The sequence below is a fragment of the Cebidichthys violaceus genome, unplaced genomic scaffold (genome assembly GCF_023349555.1).
Source record: "Cebidichthys violaceus isolate CVI_PGR_0920_01 unplaced genomic scaffold, fCebVio1.0.p SCAF_10, whole genome shotgun sequence".
Taxonomy (NCBI): Eukaryota; Metazoa; Chordata; class Actinopteri; order Perciformes; family Stichaeidae; genus Cebidichthys; species Cebidichthys violaceus.
This window is the reverse complement of record NW_027176263.1, coordinates 11319352-11340489: the sequence shown is the minus strand read 5'-3', so window position 1 is coordinate 11340489 and position 21138 is coordinate 11319352. Positions and strand designations below refer to the sequence as shown.

Genomic DNA, 21138 nt, shown 5'->3' with positions numbered 1-21138 from the left:
TAGCCATTACAGGGGTTGTGTGCATGTGTGTGTGTGCATGTGTGTACGCAGGCCACTTAACCTGATGAGACCCAGAGAGAGAAAGAGAGAAGAGACGGCCCACTGTACGCAGAACAGAGAAGCGATGACGTGCCCTAAAGAGGCTTTGTCGTTTGCTGTCTGAAAACAAAACCCTCTTATTCCCCTGTCATCTTCTCCAACTGTCTCTTTATCCCCTCAGCGTCTCTGTTCTCCCGAAACCAAAACCTGCTGGAAATTGCTTTTAATGCTCCAGTTCCGGAGCCGCGGTGAACATGGCTTTTGCTCGGCTGTCCTCCGGGCGGCTCAACACAAATGGAGAGATTTCACGCTCCGGAGACAACGTAGCTAACGGATAAAGCCACACTTGGTTGGTAGCCTTCTCCTTCAGGGTGACAGTTGAGGGGAGATGATTTGTTTCTATTTAAATAGAATCGACAAGTGCCTCGTCAACATTTCAAAATGAGGGGGAGGTCATATTGAGAGAGGGAAAGAAAAATGGTGAATTACGGCATGCAGGCAGAGAGCGGTAAGTACACCAACAGTGAAGTTTCAAGGCTCTTAGCCAAAAACACTGCACTGCGCTCATACAGCTGATAAAAGTAAACGCATTGTTTGCACTGTTAGCAACGTTAGCAGCAGGCCACCAGCTCAGCCGTCGCCGTGTTGAGAGCCATTGAGAGGCAATATATAATCTCTGAGTTTTATATAGAGCACCTTTAACTGTTTAAAAGGTAGTCTAAAACCACATGAAATCATATGAATTCTACTAGACTTAAAGTATCTGCAAAATGCAGCACTGGTCTTTTAAGGCTACATATTAGAGTCTCTCTCTCTCTCTCTCTCTCTGTGTGTGTGGGTGGCAGAAAAGCTTTTTCTCTTCTTTCAATGGCATTAAATCTTTCAGGTACAAGTTACAGAAAAAGTTGGCTCCGTCCTCTCGTCTCGCTTTTAGGCGAGTCTAATTCTCAAATTCTCTTCTCTGTGGATTTTCTGGGCGACTGCAGTCAAGAAAGTTTGAATGACTTTTTCCTTTGAGAATTTTTTCCACAAGGCCACCTCAGGGCAGAGTGTTCGTATGTGTGTCTGTGTACACTTGCCGGCCTTAGTTTAGTTCTCTCTCAGAAGCAGCGGACCATCATCTTTACAACTGCTACCAGGCTTTCTGCTGAGTGTGCGTTTTCAAACTGTGCGGCGTGTCTGCATACGAAAGGCAGGGCTCCAACGCTATGGATGGGTCTATGATCCTGACAGTTGCAGTGCGGTATGTGCCTAACTATTTTACATCAACACTAAGGGTCTAGTGTTCCATGATTATATCATTTAAAAACAATAACGGTAATATGGTATAATACCCGTAAATAAAAATATTTAATATAATCAAGGAAATCAGTTCACAGCAGCAGTTTTGCTTGATTTTAAAAAAAGAAAAGGACACTTTGTTGGGGGTGATCGTTGAATGGAAACGTGTTGCTTCAGTGACTTTACAAGTGGAGCACAACTAAACTCAAATCCACAGTTATCGTCCCGCTGCTCTGCAGTGTAGAGGAAGTAAGTTGTAACTCTACAGCAGCAAGCTGCAAACTGTAAAATTAACTTTTGCCATGGCAGATGTTCACACATTACATCCGCTATCTGCCTCCTACCAAGCCATCTGCTGGTTTTTGCTATCAATTAGATAGATTTTGCAGTACCTCTCTCTCTCTCTCTCTCTCTCTCTCTCTAGTTATTCTCCAGTTATGCATTTGTATCAAGGAGGATGACAATGTACTTCTGAATGTACTTTTGATTTTGAAATCATTGTCACAAAAAAAGCATTCGCAATCAATGTAAGCTGCACAATCCGCCTTAAGGCACTAATGCTCCTGCTTAGAGTGCTAATGCTAGGCTGTCAGTTAAAGGCACCTGAGTGGATGCGACTCGCCGCAGCTTCCTGCGCAGCTAAAGAGGTTTTCTTTTTTTATCAATCGTCGGGATTAGAAGCATGTCTTATCATCGCCTAGGCTTTGCGATTACTTTCAACAGAGCACAGCCCCGGCAAAGAATCGAGAGACCGAGACCCAACAGGCTCCAGAGCGTGACACGGTGCTATCGAATGTTTTTTTTGCAATTTGAGCCCGTTGCTCACATTGCACATGGATTAACCCACCCACCTGGATTTTGACAGCTATAGACAGAGAGTTCAGCTCTTTATCCAGTTCTTTGAGGACGACCAGCTTTTTCAGCGTGAGGCTGCAGAGCCTGTGGGGAAAGAGAAAGAACAAGTACGCATTAGTGGCACGGCTAACACAAAGTGAGCACACATTCATGACCCGCTGCAGCATCTGGGGATGAAAAGCGTTCTTCTTTAGTCAGCGGTTATGATAATAACAGGCAGCTTCCGGGAATCCCAAATGATCGCCAAGAAAGTGAGCGAACAACTCAGTAATCAAACCCTATTCTACTCCGCTTTGTTTCCATCGTCATCAAGGAAAAATAAAAAAATCTATGGCTTGTTGTGAAGGGGTGGCTCACCAAAGTGCTACTAAATCAGGATCCATGTTGTCAGCTTTATGGGGCGAATTCTTCATGGAAGGTGACATGGCACAGATACTCTGACGAGCCGTGGTGCAGTAAAATGTCTTGTTGAACACAGAGGCCTGTGTGACTCACTGCCATCTGTTCATTATTAAATAACACAAGTAAGAAACATATACCCACATACGCCTCTAAAGAAGTGAAATACATTTGTGTGACCGGCACGCTGGGGTCCAGACTGGGCAGAGTAGGGAGAAGTCAAGAAGTACAGTAAAATATACTGTATCATTTAATCAGAGGGTCCCCGGTGACACCTCAGGTCCAGCCTATCTTGTAGAACACAGAGGCAGATAAAAACAACTGAGCCAGACACAAGCTCAATTCCACGCCTCTTTCATGGATCCACAGCAATTTGTGACCTTTAAAATCCCTTTTCCTTTCGACCCGACCCCCCCCCCCAGAAAACATGGCTAACACTCAGCCAAACCCCCCCTCCAGAAAACCTTCTGGGTCGGCTCTACTGCGAGACACTCCACAGCAAGTCAACAACACACAAGCCAAGTTCGCTAAACTTCCTCCTGACCCACTTTTCCCACAAGTCCAGCTGCATTAAACTGTGATCAGAGGAGCCAGAGCCAAGCGGGAGAGAGAGAGAGAGAGAGAGACAAAGCTAACAAATAGCTATCCACTCACCCACTTTCCCTGAGCACTGCGCTGCTCGGCAAGTATGATTCACAGAGAATCATCACATTCATGAATAACAGAGATTATTAGTGAATATTGATATGTCACAATGTATTTTTATGTCCTTCTTCTACTTAGATTCCAGTTCCACCAACTTGTTCTCATTAATGACATTGTGAAGAGATGGTAGTCTATATGTTAGCTAACATAAATGTCAACCCATCACTTTCTTTCCTTCATCATTGATGATGATGATGACGACGACATAAATGTGTTTGCTCATAGTTTGCATTAACAGCATAGAGCGAAAAGGAAGGAAGCTGCCAAAGATCATTAGATCCCCAAGAGATGTTTATCCAAGCAGCCAACAGAATACGTCTAATGAAGACAGTATCACATTTTCAATGACAGGAACCTGGTGGTCCTGTGTAGAATCTCCCTTCGGCCCAAATCTGTGACGACGTGACTGTGCGACATTTTACTGGAATCATTTGAGCGCAGATTGCCAAATCCGAACGGCTGCGCGATTACCTCGTTTACGTTAGAATAACAAAAGCACATCTATTTGGGGGCTGGCGGAAATAAATGTTAAACCTTGTAGGTGGAGCATGGATCCAGCTTGCCTTATGCTATGGTGGGGATGAGTCACCAGTCAGCCACAGCTTTCTGTCAGGTGGGAGGGAGAGAGGAAGCGTTGCTGACGGTTTAACAACATCTCTCTCTCAGTAGACTGGGATACAGATGTAATTAAAAAGGCTGCAGGCGCTGAAGGGGTCACCTAGGGAACCAGGGATTTTTTGTATTTATTATTAGACAGAGGTGTTAGCTCCACTCCTGTCTGCCACTGTGTTACTTTGCGAGTGAAACGCAGTGGCCATCTGTTGTGGCCCGGTGCCAGCCTGCCCCTGTGCTCCTGCCCAGTGCCGGTTCACTTCGCCACCCGATCGGTGCCTGCAGAGACGGACCAGGTGTCGCACAGACTCACTTATCACCGGGCTAAAATAGCTGTAAGGAGCATACACTGGGCCAGGCGTAATTCAGCTAGTTTTAGAAAGCCTTCCCGGTATGGATGCACCGCGCGTTTGCCGTTACAGGACGGTGGGGGAGGGGCTGTTATTTTGTGGTACAGTCAGCAGACCCTGGCACACACTCGAGATCAAAATAAGGGCTTGCAGAGGCCACTTGAAAAGTGCATTATTCTTCCATTTTGGCATGTCATTCCCACATTCCCAGAGAGAGCCTGGGGTGGGATCAAAGCAACACACTCTGTGCCAAACAGGACCAAAACACAACAGTGTTATCAATCCATAGAGAAGACCGGGTGGGTGGAGAATCCATACAGCAGTCTCTAGTTCAATAGTTCTTTGAACAGGCGGAGGAAAGCAAAGATAAGTGAAGCATTTTCTGTCTGTTTCCCAGTTGATAAGAATCCATGGGGGAAATCCCTCTTTCAGCTTCAGTGCGTGCGCGGGTTAAGCCAACACATCTGCCTGCCGAGCGCTTCTGATTGGGTCATCATTGGTATAGATAGTTTATTGATCATCACATGCACGTTGGTTTCCTGGTTATTATTGACTCTTTTGCTGGTTTTGATACTCAGGAGAATCAGAGGTGGAAAATAACCAAGTACATTAACCCAATTTAATTTTCAATAACTTTACAAAATAAGGGTTTTTCAACAGGTCTCCAGGCTTTATGGCTCGTGACTTGCTATACAAACGCAGTGCTCCTTGTCACATTGTGAAGAGACATTTCCCTCAAACCTGCTCAAATAAATTATTGAAGTAATTGCTTGAGGCTCAAAGAGCAACATTTTCTAATATTTTCCACAAAAAAAAGCAAAGATTAGGGAAAAGTCTAAAAAAGTAATTAAAATTCTTGTATCCTTCCTCTCCCATTAATCATCTCTGCACCCCTCAGATATATATCATGACCCCTAGGTTGGGAACTACCTAACTGTGCATACATACAATTGTTAAAATGCTGTTTACACATTGACACATCAGTAATAATACATCAGGCACATGGGGACATTTCACTGCAGAACCACTACTTTTACTTTTGATATTTTTCTGATAATGCAGGACTTTTAACCTTCAAAACCGTGAGGGGATTAATCGTTTTAGATCAATTTGTTCTGATCAAATGTATGTCCTACGACAGGCTAATTACAGTAAATGTGCAAATCTTTCTCTACGTGACATCTTCAATGACTGACATGGACACATAAAACAACCGAGTGCCGTATCACGTCAGACCGAACCGTTATGTTACTGTTCTGACGGAGGGTGCCCAGTAGGTGCCGGAGCACTCTACGGCTAATTGGTTTAGCCAACACGGCATCACTCACCGCAGCGTAAGTAGTGCTGCTGCATGTAAGCCCATTAGTGCGTCCAAGACGCTCGCTGTACCGTCATTAACTGTTGACCTTTTCGGCATCTAAAGTGAAGCAAGGCCATTAGATTACGAGGCCGTTTCCCTCTTTTAGATGACACTGCTCAAAGTGACTCCTATTTGTGTTTAGTGTGAGGACAAAAAAAGCATTAAAAACCTCTACCATATTGCCATGTCACTTTAGATAGGCAGCAATAAATATTGGTTGACAAAGAAGGAGCCGAGAGCTTCTGCTGAAGTCACAGAGTTCAGGAAGACGGCGGTGACTGTGAGCTACGCTGAAATCCTTTCACTTTTATCTGTCGTGGACAAACAAAACAACGTATCAGGCAGCGCACTCTAACAGCCGTGGTCAAATATTTGCCATTAGATAAGAGGCCTGCGATTGCGGGTTATACGGCATGATGGTGCGTTATCTTATCTCGGCTGCTTCATCCATTTTCTTTCATCCACTGACAAGAGAGGCTAAAATTAAATGTATGACTGACACACACACACACACACACACACACACACACACACACACACACACACACACACACACACACACACACACACACACACACACACACACACACACACACACACACACACACACACACACACCCCTGAACATCGTGCAGACTGAATAACTTGGCCCACCTGTATTGAAGCGAGGCTGGAACATCAGAAGGAAACCAAATTAATTGTGGGAGGTGGATTAAAGGTGGACAGCAGGGTGGAAGTCAGGGAGCAGCTGATCCCAGACAGACACAGACACACACGCACACACACACACACACACAGCAAATAATCCTTTTTGTTAGCCCCTCTCTGACCTCACCCCCTCCTGAGAGAGGTTTTCTTTAACCCACGCACGAGGCCTCACACCAATTCTCTGGAGTCGGGTCTCAAAGAGAACCTCTGGCCCGACACCAAGCTCCGGCAAGTCGCCGCTTTGAGTTTGGCCTCTTTGGGGAAATGATATGTCTGTCTGGAGACTGCTTATGTGACAGCAGACGCAGTTTATATTACACCAACTTCAAAAGGGTATTTATAAAATGTAAAAACCCAAATCTGAAATCAACTCCTACGGCACTCTGCGTCAGATTTTAGAAGACGTGACGGGAAGCATAAGAGGGAATAATCACTGAAGATGAAGGCGACGAGGCTGAGATCACAGAGGCTTCGCTCTGTCGATTACTTGCTTTTAAAAAGCCAAAATAAAAAAGACAAACAGATCTTTTTATATTATAAAAAGGAAGTCTTTAAGAGCTATAAATATTCAATGTGTCCATGTTCAGGTGACAGCAATTCTTTTTTTTTTTTTTTTCAAAAAGTCTAGCTTACTGTGTTAAAAAGAATCATCACTCAGGAGTGTTTTTTCTTGTCTGCCCTGGTGTTAACAAGCAACACGGATCCCGTCTACATCAACATCCTCCAAAGCCATTAGTCCAAGATATGCAGGCGTGTAAGAGTACATGGGGCCACTATCTCTACGCTATTTCTGGAGCACTCCAGTGACAGCAGCATCTCAAATAACATGCGATGGAAACACCCTTAAGTTCAAGAGCCTACAAAGAGACAGCAGCTACAGCAGACAAAGCCACATTTTGAGATGTGGCTGCTCACACAACGAGAGCGTCGATAGATACGTTCTCATTTGACTCAGTTGGAAAGATTGAAGAATTAGTAGCAGTGATTTTAACATCGCAACACTCACAGGGCCATAAAAATAAGTTTTATCATACAAATATGGACACGGCGCTCACATACTGCTCAGTGAATGTGCACGGCAGCGAGAGAGAGACCCCATGAAACCCTTTGAATTTAATGATATGCTGCCTAAACTAAAACACACTTTTGTAATTCTTTTCCCCCTGGTCAGCGTTCCCGTTGATGTTTTGCCAGTTCCATGCCCTCGGATCACTGCACAGCAATTGTCGGCAGCACAAAGCAGTGGGGAAGTGGAGGATGAGTGATGTAACAAGAGGGCAGAATGAAAAAGACACTGTCTATGTTTGGTATGTGCTGGGGGGGGGGGCTTCCAAGCTAGAGAAAGAAAAAAAGACTTCAAGTCATGCTTTTAGTGCATTCAATGCGCCGTTTCTCATATTTTCTGTTTGAGATGTGAAGGCGGTCACATTCTTTTAATAAAGCATGCTTTCACATAATGCTCTGCAGGGAGCTCTTAAGGAGGCTGTGTATGGTATTGGCTTGTATGTAGGGGGCTAACAAAAAAAAGAAAAAAAAGAAGCCTTTTCTCTCCAGTCTTGGCATTGCTGAGGAAAGCCGTAGCAATTTGTTCTTCCATAACACTATTATTTGTTCATGTCTAGTTGCATAATTTAGTCCAAATAAAGGGTACGCTGGTCTAAAAGCTATCTCTTCTGAATATTTCATTCTCCTACATGAAAAACGGGGGCAAACCATTTCACGGTGAGGCCCATGCGGCCAGTGAGATTTCTTCCGGCGGCAATACACGCAAGTTTCCTTTCTTTATGTTTGACATTTTATTCATAGACTTTCTGACATATTGTAAACAAACAGAAAAAGCACAAAACAAAAGCCCCTCAGTCTCAATTCATACCCACACCAACCACGTTAATAAATCATCCTCTTTACAGTTTGGGTTTTTAAATTCACAGTTCTTAGACAAAGAAATGGAGATAATTTGGAGAGGAATTCAGGAGCCAATCTACATTGAGAGCGATGAAGACAAATCCAAAAAAAGACTGCATAGATTGGTTTTAACAGGTCCACGCAGTAGGATGTGCCATAGGAGCTTAGCCTGCACTCAGGCTTGCATGCAAAAGGAATTTTAGCCCCCAAATATCTGGTTGCGTTTGCCAGATGGCCATATTCTGGTTGGGCTTTAATTCCCTGAATGAAATCATCTCTGGCTCACAGTGGAGGAGGAGGCCGTGACTAAGGTACACAAAGAACAAGAGGAAACGATTTATTTGGCATCCTTTGATTTCTGTTTTACAACCTAATGGTCAACACAAGAACAGAACTCACAGGTTAAAAGCAGCTGACTCAGACTGAAGTCGAACAGACCTTTGGATAAGAAAGAAACCTTCGTATGACGGCGATGTGCCAAAGAGGTTTGCAAAGCCACAGTCACAGTCTGTTTTGATTTTTTTCTGCCAAACACATTGCTGAATGTCAGAGGTCGGAATTGAAACAGAAATTACAAATATATCCTTTAATCTTCTAAACTTGTAACAATGAACATTTCCCATCAGGCACTAATTCTTACAATGCAAAACAACAGATGGTGTGCACTCATTAACCACATCACAATACAATATACAGTATGTTGTATTGAGATGGCAGCTTAAAGCCTGGCCAGAAGTCATGTGATTAAGCTAAACAGAGCTCTTACAATGTTATGTAGACACAGGCTTACATGTTGTGAGCATCAAACACTAAACCTGTGTAGGCTTGAAAGGTGGCCGACAGAAGTGTCGCCCTGCCTGCAGCAAAAAGCCTTACTCAGCTTCCGCTTTTTCTTGTTGGAAATTGTTTACATGCACTAAATAGGCCTTCACTCTCCACCTGTAGGCTCACTGTGTTCCAACGGCCGTATTTTAGCTAAACGCTGCTTATCCTTGGATTGTTGGAGGAAACCTGAGCACCTGAGAAAACCCACACAGGAAGAACAAGCAAACTACACACAGATCTAAATCCATGACGAGTACTCTCTTACCCTTTTCCCCCATTTAAATATTATTGTGCAGTGCATGGTGAAAACACGCCTGTTCACAATGGCCTGTCGTGTTGCTGCTTGCAGCTTTCTGGAGAACCACTTGTACAAACAATTTCACACCTTCCACACAGCTTTCTCGGGTCCTGAGCAATACACCTGCCATGACATAGTTGCACCCTACACACCCGAGTCGCGGCTACTCGGGGTCAGAAACACAGCTGAAATGGGCCTACAGTCTGGTTCACGGGAAAAAAAACCACCAGACTTTATCGTTAGAGTGAAGTAGATCGGAGGGTCGGTTCTGGAGATATGCTAAGAATACACAGACAGACAGACAGACAGACAGACAGACAGACAGGCAGGCAAGCATTCTCTTGCTTTATAGTTAGATACAGATCAATTGTTTCGTTGAGAAAATTTGCACAGTGATGAAGCAACCATAAATGAATTATAGTTGGTGCGGCCCCATCATGAACCCATAAAGAGCCTTTGGCACTAAACTGTAAAAAGATGACAAAGTTGTACAAAAAGACTTCAGACAGGAAAGTAATGATAAACAGAAACCATTCCATCTGGCTCTGGTAATTAAGATGCAACCACACAACATCCCTTCAGCCTTTTCATATCCCTCATCCAACGTGTAGTTTTTGTCCAGTCATTGCCAGGATGGATTATAGCTTTGTTGGGCCAGCTGGTGCAGAGACACGAGCTGCGACGGAGCGATTTGGTGCAACGGGAAGACAGGACGGGACAGGTGTCATCAGTCGGGTACGAAACCAGCCTGAGGGACGAGTTGCGGAAAGAAAAATTGGATTGCAGAGCAGATAAACCGGTTGTTTCGGAGAACGGGAGAGGACGTAAAAGCTGCACTCATATCTGTCATAATACTCTGTAATATGGTCGTTGTGAACTCTGTGGTCATGAGGCTCCCCAGAGGTGTGGCACAATCGACTGTTGACGGGATTACCGGCACATTTTTATGTAATACTACACAGGGACAGTGCATTAGAGCTCAGTGCCCGATTTTAATTCTGTTTAGTGATTTAAGCTTGTGCTTTCCCTCATATGCCCATTTGAGAGAAAACAAAAAAAAAAGCTATGTCTGTGGAGTGTGATTCAGAGGTTTGACCAGTATGCTCTTGTTGTGTGGGAGGTAGAAGACTTTTCTCTGATAATGAAGGGTGTGCTAGCATGTTGTGTCTGTTTCCTATTGAGAAATACGGGGCAGAAGAAAAACGGTCGTTTGAGGAAACCCAAAACAACGTGTCCCAGTTCTACTGACGCCAAATTAACAGACGTAGCCTTAAACGTAAGATACACATGACTATCAGACGACTTCTTCCTTCTTTCTCAACACTCTCAGCCTCTTCAATAGCAAATGCAACCACGTGCTGCATCCACTACCTCAGTGACCTCACAATCATTTTCAGGAACTCAGTACGTGGCTGTCGTCCTTTGTTGCCGTTTTCGCAGCGCTAGACAGCTCTTTTGTTTGCCGTCGACCACAAAACTGATGAGGTCAGCGGACCCGTGTTTGCGGTGGCCGTGCGAGACGAGATCAGGCCAGACGTGACATGTTTACAGGCAAACTCAGAGCCAAAGTAAGACACCTTGACAAGATCAGCTATGCGTCCTCTTTAACTTCAGGCCTGTTGCAGGCAATAACTCCACAATGAGTCTGATGTAACCAGTTTAAAAGATACAGGTGACACCCGTCAGGACCTCTGACACAGTTATGACTGAGCTTTATAATCCTGTTAAGGTGGACGGTCCGACTGGTAGGAATGCTCCTTTGCCTGTAGTCTACTGGTCAGCTCAAAAGCTCAAGAGCAAAGGCTTGTTTAAAACAATCTCTCCGTCTAGCCTGCTGACCAGGGCAGAACAAAAACCTAGAGTGAGGAAAGCAAAAACAAAGAGAGCACAAAACAGGGTTTAAAAAGGACAAGTGGCTGTAACTGGTTATAACGTTTAGACACAATGTGAAGGAAGTCAATTTAAAAATAGCCAAACAGTTACTTAGAGATGGATACGAGAGAGAATGACAATTTTGCTGAATACTGAGCAGAATAAGTGTGATTATCATTTCAGCCATTATTGCGCAGCCCTACTTACTTGGCAATGTTTCGAAAAAAAAGTAAAAGTATGTCAGGGAACAGTAGCTATAGCTTGCTTATGTAAGCTTTTTCTAAAATCGCTGAAGATGATTCATCCTAAAAAAAAAAAAAAATCTCTGATGAATAAACTGGATTGGGCAAGAATTAAAATGCAATGAAAAAGATGTTGCCTATCAGCTGCATCGACCCCTGGAAGGTTTCACACGTCAGAATCACATTTAGCTAAAAATCTAATTGAATAGATCAAAACATTACTTATTGTTCGAAATCTAAGAGCCAGAAAAGACTATAGCTAATCCCATTCACCTCGTTAGAGGGTGTGAAACTGAGCAACACAAGGTGCTGCCTTCGAGTTAAATGGCTGACATTTTATCCAAAGGCTCAATCCAGTTTCACTATACATATTTCATGCTGCCATATGGCATATGAAAGAGGATTAAGCCTGCCCTTTAACTCATGCAGCCCCTCATATCCGTCTCTCGGCTCTCATCAGTGATCGGAGATTTTACACAGAATAGACCTGACCCTCAGCCTCATTAGCCTGTGAGCAAAAACAAACAGCTGTCATGCATCTGTATTTACATCTGTGGTAAAGAGGTTTCTGCACATGCTACGGAAGCATGAGGAATCAAGGTTAGAAAACATAGCTTTAGGAACACACTGTAGCATGGCGTGTATTACCTGTGCTAACGACGCGTGCTGCACTGCAGCTGACAAACTGTCCTTTCACAACTGGACTCCACAACACTTCCACAAAGAATAATGAAGGGCCGCTGTGAACGATGAATTGTGCAATCAATACATGTACAATGGTCAGCATCAGCAAATATGATTCTGCTTTTTTTGATGATAAAGAGATTAAAAAAAAAAAAAAAAAATTCCCAGAAGGGAGGATACCTAATAAACAAGCTATGCATTGCCACGTGCGTCTATTGCTGCAATAGCCATCAATGCAGCTGTTAAAACAGCTGTCGCATGTAATTATACTGCTTTGGCAGCACTATTACTGGAGAAGAGCAACAGCGATCGGCGGCCAAAAAATGCTTTCTGACTCCTCCTCCCGGTCCACGTCCCCCTGGCTGAATATGTCCAAATGATTAATGTGCTGAATGTATCCAAGCTCCAGTTTCCTCAGAGTATCTGTGTGTTTTTTCTTTTCTCTATCCATGCAGCGGTACTTCTAATATTAATGAAGCCAAGGTGACGCTAATTAGGCCAGAGTAATGACCAAAGCTAACAGTACGCTGCCAAATAACAAACGCTCTACAATTTGAAAAGAGCCGCCGTAGAGACGGAAAGCTTTCATCTCGAAAGAAACACCAACACTGACATGAGACATGGCTCCTTAATCAGGACGGACAGATAGAGCTAGATCGTTTCTACAGACTGCCAGATACTAAAAAGAGATTGTGCAAAAGATTTAAAAAATAAAACAAAATAGTAAGCCAGCTTTTCTCTTGCTTATTGTTAAAGACGGGCCCAACTCCAAATGGGTAAACAGCCAACCAGTGTGAGTCAAACAGCAAAGACAACCTGAGGTTTCCTACTGAGAATTTGTGATCATCCAAAGTTCAGCGCAGCGTTTCGTAGTATGGCAGACTGATACACATTTAAAGCAATAAAAAGGAACTCCGGTCTGGATATCTGGATAAGCATTAAGGGCCCAGTTTACACCGATAAACTGGCAGATGGTCGAATATCTTATCACATTAAAAGGACTCATGTCCTCCGTCCTCTGAAAAACACTTTCAATTTCCCACATGGTCTGACAGCAAGTCTTAAGAACTAGTTCTGGTGGAGTACACTCACCCAAGCCCTAAAGCCTAGACCAAATGTTGGGTTTTTTTGCCCCGTTCTAAGTCTAGAATGGGGCCTAATTGCTGTCCATGAAACCATCAAAACACAGTTTTTGCACAGAAGACAAGAAGAGTGTCACAGTTGCAGTGTGGGCTAATCGAGCAAAAGGAAACATGAGCAGGAAAAAACGAGGACTCCAGACAGTTCAGACTCCTTAATCTGTGATTAGACAAGTGGACGGGCCATCCAGCTCAATGCTATTTGAGAGTTGACACTCCGGGGACTGTTATGTCCTCAACCACACAGCATGGTGATGATTGTTTCCTCCCGGTGTTATCCAGCCAACACAAGGGCAACATTTCCGCTGGGTTTATGAGCGCATCAATGAGATTAAATAAATGCTCCGTGAATAGGAATAGCAATCATTTTGTCACTAAAAGAACCCCAATTAACGCAGCGGGATCAACACAGCGCTTTTCACCATTTCATTTGAAATAATTTAGTAACCCACCTGTGTTTGTTTACTAGAGTAGACCCTGCTAGAATGCGGCACAGGGGGCTCTGTCTGCTATTATGAAAATGCTTCATGTTTTCAAATGATTGTGTCATGTGCTCTCGTTCACCCACGCCACGCTGTTTATGTATCTGAAATAATGGTCTCTGTGTTGCTGCTGGCACATGCAGCTCAGGAAATGCCTGAATGGGAGAGGTGGGAAATAAGTAGAGCAAGAACAAGAGAGAGAAATGAGCTGAGAGACATTGTCCCCAAAGTGATTACTTTGGCAGGATCCTCCCCGTGTCAGAGGACAGCTTCCCTTGCCTCACTTGTTGGATCAGGAAGTTGGATCTCTTCACGAGCAGAGACCCCTGGTATCCACCCACAAGCGAATCTGGCCATTCTCCCATTTCTGGGGTCCAGGCGGGGCGGGGGGGGGGGACGACACAAAACCTTTCTTTCCTTTGTGAGGAATTCAACACGAGCGTTCAGCACATTCGCCACTCGCTGCGACGCTCCGAGCCAGTTCAGCAAAACTTTTCAACAGGGTGGGCGATCCACAGCGCCGATCCTGCCCGCCCCTCCCCAGAGAGCAGGTAGAAAACAAAAGAGGGGCCGAGGGCAGAGCACAGGCAACCTGGCATCATCTGCACCAGCGGCCCCTCTAGCAACCAGGAATGTGAAATGTTTCTCGAGGAAATTCCTCCTCCTCCAGGAAGAGAAGGAAGGAAACCAAGAGAATTTTGACACATTTCAGGCAGTGGGAGTGAGCATGAAAAAGGGGGGAGAGAGAGTGTGTGTGTGTGGGGGGAGGGGAGGTCTACTGTTAGAAAAGTGTGTGAACAGCCTAGTGGAACATGTAGCCGAGTTAGGGCTGATTTTATTCATGAATAACCCAAAAGGAGAAACTGCACCAGTTATCGGTTCATATTTCCAAAACCATACTAACATATTTCAGGAAGGACCTACAAAAACGACTATAAAGCCCAAAATCGATTAGTTCCCTTCCATGGATGTGGTGATAAACAAATTACCATTTAAAAGTTACATTACAGCTTCAAATTCCACGGCTATTATCATTTCTTAGAAACTTCTAGCTGCAGCTACTTTCCAATGAGTCTTGTTATCTCTTTAAGTGAAATTATCTGCAGTGGGACATTCTCATTGATCCGTGGTGTGGGTATCTATCAAACTCCTGTCCCTGAAGTCAAATGCTTTTATTGTAGAGTGGCTCCTGGGCATTAATATAATACCAATTAACTGTGGGGGTAACTCTTCAATGTAAGAAGAGCATAGTTCATCATCAGCAACATTTTGAAGAGCGGATCATTTTTTTTTAATCAGCATGTTCCAACTAAGTAACAGTAATTGTATTCTGGTATAGAATCAATCAGCGTAAAAATATGCAATTCAGCGTTAAAAAATAAACTCATGGCCCCAAAGAGATGTTTGACTTTGACATCCCAGAAACAGTGACATTCCTCTGCCTACACGTTCTGCATTGGATTCCGATAGCGACGGTGTGGCCGAACGGAGATTGTAAAACAAGACGCAGACGGACACGGAGTGCTGTGTCACAATCCTGAAGGGCACCGGAGAAGGCCGACGGGCCTTGTTTATGATTGCAAAAGGAAGTGGCGGATTACGCAGACAGTGTTTGTGTGCAGCATTGGATTACTGGCTCTTCTTTTCCTGTTATGAAATCAGATTACTGCAGCTCCCCCGCTAGGAGAAACAATATCCCAGACTTGAGATGGAGGGGTTAGCGAGGGGCTGAAAGGGGACAGTAAGCTCATCCTTTTTGACCGACAAGCCTCCTTTATTTGCATCCCGATTTAATGGTTTCATCTTTGGGTTTTAAAAATGAACATGCAGAGAATAAGACATTAAATCAAAGAGATTAAGGCCAGGGATGATACTGGAGATTGCATGCTTACAATTCAACCTTGCGGATATTATAAATAGCTGCGTGCATCGCAGCATACGGTACATGTAAAGAGTTAGGGCTGATGGCTTCATATCCACTGACCTAGAACAAATAGGACACAATAATGTGGCAGTCCAGTCCAGGCAGGAGTTTGTCTTTGTTTTCCTTATTCATTTGCTGCCACACACAGACAGCACGCATCCATCTGATCCAATATACAGGATTGGGGTAGAGGAAAACAAACATCTGACCAGAGGCTGCAGAGGACACTTGATTACTATCCAGATAAAGCTGTGCCACTCACAAGAGAACGAGTTCATCTCGGGACTCGCATGAACCAAACAGACAGAAAGAAGGATGCTCTGCTCCCTCGAGATAAACGTCGGCGGAAAAGAGGAAAGATGTTGTTGATGTTGCTGCTTGTGAGAAAACCTTTTGCCATTTCTTCACCTCTCTGAACCCAGACGGTCAAACTTCAGAGACAAGACACATATTTGTAGCAAAAAAAATACCACGGACTGAAAATGTCCCGCAAAGATATTTCCAGAGCTTGAAAACATTTTTCATTCAGTTTATTTTGAAAGCCAACTTCCCCTACCATGTTGGAAACAATCAAGTCTGGTGGCGTTGAGTGGCAAACGCGACACAATTGCTAGGTTGCCCCCGTCATGTCGGTGATGAGGGTAAAGGTCGCGGCTTTTGACACCAAGTTGTAAAAGATCTTTGAACTTGGTAAGAAGCCAGCCCTCACATGCTGCTATACATTCTCTATCGCTGGTAGATAAACACAGGACCATTCTGACCTTTGCATTAGTGTCATTCCTGCAAATACCAAATCGTTCCCTCAACAAATAGATAAGTTGACAGAGATGTCTTGTCCTAGCGGGAAATTTGACTTGCACATCGCAGTGTCACCAGTATAAAATCACAGCAAAGCAACAGTTAAAAAAAAGAAAAAGACAACAAATACGTTGATCCATCGATTGCACATGTCCATATAATGCCTGCCTTGCCATAGATAAATGCAGACCGTTTAGATTCCTGAGCAGACCGCTAAACCCGAGTATATACTGTATCCTTCCTGTGCGTTTTAGCCCAAAGCTGTCTTTGGTTTTTCAGCAACATTCCCAAAGCATTGGTCAGCATTGTTTAGCTCCCAGCACACCCTCCAGATATTTAGAAGATGGTTAACACAAGAACTACAAGAAATAAGCTGTATCACTAACACCACATGGTATTAGAAACATTGGAGGGTGGCTGGCTGGCGGGCATGGCAGTGCTGAAACAAAAACAATCCAACTGCCCCGACAGGCCTGTTAAGGAAGCACAACATTCAGCCGGAGGGGGAAAAAAACAGTCAAATACTGTATCACACTCAGCCATAACATTTTATCTGCCAGCTTATGGTAGCATTGAGATACAACGAGCAATCGATAACAAGTGCAAGAGTAAAATACTCCTTGTGTAAATAACAGATATGACAAATATCTCTATCAATCAAGCTTGATCCTGTGTAACAGTCAAAACATAGAGAAATAAATAATGTCCCAGGTTTTTTTAAGAAGCCATTTAGTTGTGTCTGTCAGCAGCAAAAGAGTAAGGAACCATAATCTCGCGCTGCGAGGGCCTACCAGAGCTGACAACATATTTTCCATTGTGGATGAAATATTTCCCCCTAAGCATGGCTTTCAGTCGGGCTTCAGGGTTTAGGAGGATTGATGATTTTGTTTTTTAAATACAGCGTCATATTAACCAGAGCTGTGTGTGATGTTGAGTACCACAATAACAAAAACAGTCAATTTCTAAAAGCCTGATCCCCTCATTTGAAACCTTGTCCCTTAGCTGGACACCCACATTCGCTAAAGGCTAGTAGAGGAGCAAACAGCTGCACACAAAATGGCCCAGCCCATGAAAGCATGCCAAGGCAGAATCCCCAAAACAGGCCTTGGGTTGGGCTCTACGCTAAACCTTTCACACCAGTTCAGAATAAGTGGCATAAAAACACACAGAAGGCAGAAATAGACTTAGCAAATTACCTCAAGCCACTATGTCCTAACAAAAACTACGACTGTTTAGCCTAAATAAACGATTGTGTGGTACATCATTGTCACTTCTACACCGTTACATATCAGATCTAACAAACTACCCCAGACATCAACTCAGCCACTGCAGTCTTGTGCTGAACAATGACTAGTGACTGTGCCTCATTAATAACCCATCGTCATCCTCGTCCTTATTCATCTTTAATACAGCACCTTGTATGCACGTAGTGTAGAGGCAGAAATGTGAGAAATCAATGCGCCATGTATGGCACACTACACGAATGTACCGACATGTCTCCAGCTTCCTCTGCTTGCCAGTAGTCTTAACATTTAATGGATGCGGTTATTAGAAGATTGCTCAGTGGTAGTTGCTTGTACGTTGGTTTTTCTCTGTTTGTGTGGAAGGAAGGAGCTCTGAAACCTTCAGCATTCCATCAAGGACAAACAGCATGGATCTTCATAGTGTTTGTCATGGTAGACATGAGATTGAGGTCACAAAAAAAGGGACGGCAATAAAGCTGTCGAATTAGAGAGCAATGCCATCACATCACATGCTCACATTCTCATTGTAGCTGGCTTCAAATCAGCGGAGTTTCCACCCGCAAAACAGAACAATATTTGAACGGAGATTTGAAAGATTTACTGTAAATTATCCATGTTTTCCACATGCTGTGCTGCCATTGACACTTGCATACTCATGCAGGCACACATGCACGCGCTCATCGACTGTGGAGGAAACCCTCCCCTTTGCCAGCCCACTTCTCTCCCAATGACTGGAACAGATCTAGGTCAAAGCTGATTAATGTGCCCACAGCTCCCGAGAGGCTTCTGGTCAGGTGGCATCAGTGCCTGCTCACTGACAATGAATACTGATGCAGGGCATTACTGAATAACACCTGGACAATGCGGGTGACCGCGAGGAGATTTGCGTACACAAAAAGTGGCGATCAAAACAGTTTACTCTCTGCATGTCAACCAGCTGCTGTGTCAACACTATCCGAGGTTTTTGTTTGAGTTGGTCTTACGGCTGCGAGTGTGACCGGTTGGCCAAACCCTGAAGCTACGCAGGGGCATCTGAACATAAACACAACACAAACCCGCAGAACATGAGCCCCAAAACACGAAATTACGAGCACTTCACTTGCACAGGCAGCTGGCCGCCCTGACAGCTCCTGACACGCTGTGCTGCTGAAGGATGAAAAGGATGTTTGCTAGTTACGAGCCGAACGGGATCCGTGTCACTATATTTATAGATAGTTATGTTGCTATTAGGTGGCATGCATTCCGTAAATCAGTTCAAGCACGGGCCTACGTGGACAAAGGGAAATGTAATATATTCCTAAACTGTATTGACGTAGCCACAAAGCAGAAGAGCAGCAGCCGCTCTGACCGATAAACTAACGTAGGTTAGCTGAACTTTTGTTAACGCTAGCTAGTCATCATAACGGTCGGAATAAAATTGGATACACCAACTGTTAACAAAACAATGTGCACACTTGGAGACCACGTCTAAAATGATGATGCAAATTAGACAGTTTCACTTTTTCACCTTGACTATAATGGCCGACTGCTTCGTTATTCCAAAAAAATTTTTAATTCGAGTCAAATGCTTGTAGCATGCAACATGAGAGACACTTGAACACCAGTGCGATTTGCTAGGTAGCTTTAGCATTAGCCACCTTGCTAGTTAGCCTGCTAGTAATCCAACCCAACACTGTTTTGGAAATGTGTGGCAGCTCATTACTCTCGCCTAACGTTACAGTCAACGAGGGCGTTGTTTGCCCAACGTTAGTCTACTATTTAATAAACGACGTGGTGGTTTGTAAACACTGTGGTATGTGGTACTTCACGCTAACACAACGTTGTTAACGTTACCTCGGTACGCAGCTTGGGGATGATCGGTCTATCTCCCAGGTCGCAAAGAGGTTCATGGGTACAGGCATGCTGCCGGAGCCCGAGCCCAGGACCACAGCCCCGGCGGCTAACGCTCCGGTCGGGAGGGTTGTCGGTGCTGGTCCACCGCCACCGCCGCTGCTCGGGTTCAGGAAAGCGGCCCGGACGCCTCCTCTCTCTACAGCCGCCGCCATCATCACCTCCACTGCCTGGGGAGCAGCTCTTGAGTGTCGGACGAACGCGCGAGCCGCTGAAGTCTGCGCTGCCTGCTCGTGCTCCTCCAGACTCCCAGCTCCTCTACACTGACTGGAGATGCTGATAGGCGGGGCGGAGCATGCCACTACTGATCTGATAGGGGGCAGCACGTCCCTGCTTCTAGGGTGGGACATCTGTACTATCAAACAGGCCTCGAAACATAACGCTGTACTCACTTTGCATGTAAAGATTACGGATACACACAGAGAAATGCTGCGTAGCTATTACAGGTGGTGATTACAGAAAATAATCAGCTCGACCACAGCCTTGTTCAATTCCCTCCTCCATCATTTGTTGTGTTGGCTGTGTGAATTGTTAATAAAGAAGAATGGGCATGCATAATAAAATCAGACATCTTACATTTCGTGCACAGACATGCCAGACCAACAACATTCTAAAAGTGGCAATCGTGTTGTATACAGATAGCATATCAACTCAAACATGCCATATTATGAGACAAAAAGTTCTCACACAAATGAAGGTGCGTCTATTAAAATGAAAGGATTTTATATTGTAACCACATGCAGGCCTACTACAGTTAATTTGGTTCTTTGTGCTCATGAATGTAGCATTTAGCTTTAAATCCATATGTGTACTGCTCTAAGCTGTTGTGGAGAGGTAAAGTATAGTGCAAATACAGTATAGCTTAATGTAAATGCTCTTCAAACTGGTTATTCAGGGGGTAGTAGTACTTTGACACAGTTGCGTTTCTGTCAAGGATTAAGACAAACAGTTGTTTTCCTGGTCCTTTTTTTTTGCAATGAAAATGAAAAGGCTGTCCAATACCTATAGGCTACACAATGAACACTTGCATAGTGTTGTGCCTGGTTGTGTTGCCACTAACCATTAAATTATAACTTTCACAAACTTTCAAGTGGGCAGAATCTGCTTTTCTAACGTTATCTGTGATTCATCATCAGTCTCCGATGACACATTTGATTCAATCATTGTTCTCATAATGCCGGTGTTGTGAAAGCCATTGACTGTAACTGTGACTAAGGAATCAAATAAAACTGACTTGACTTGACATGCTCAGGAGGGTTGGGAAACGTGTGTGACAGCCTGTTTAAACTGTCTGGTGGGGGGGAAAAAAAACACATGATTTTGTTCCTGTTTTTTGTGTCTGTCTTTGTAATAGTAATGAATACTTCTATCAATCCATTATTGTTGTCAGGTTCACCTGTGCTTAATTTTTCTTTTCAACTGTTTGTTTAGAGTTTCAATAAAGCGGTAAACCATTGACTCACATAGACACCCACATGTGAAATATGCTAATAAACTCTGCACTTCTCAACGATCTCATGGGATAT

General features: G+C 44.1%; 1 protein-coding gene across 2 annotated transcripts in view; it reads right to left on the bottom strand.

The window, feature by feature from the left end:
• Positions 1-19962, bottom strand: part of zmp:0000000755 (phosphofurin acidic cluster sorting protein 2) — a 41846-nt gene extending 21884 nt beyond the window's left edge. Inside the window, exons 1-2 of one of the 2 annotated variants that reach the window (XM_068725395.1) lie at positions 19556-19962; positions 2172-2259 (exon numbers count right to left, since the gene is read on the bottom strand). In XM_068725395.1, the coding sequence (XP_068581496.1) occupies positions 2172-2259; positions 19556-19962 (495 nt within the window). The remainder of the gene's footprint in view (positions 1-2171; positions 2260-19555) is intronic. The other variant, XM_068725403.1, reaches the window with a different exon arrangement.
• Positions 19963-21138: the final 1176 nt, after the last annotated feature.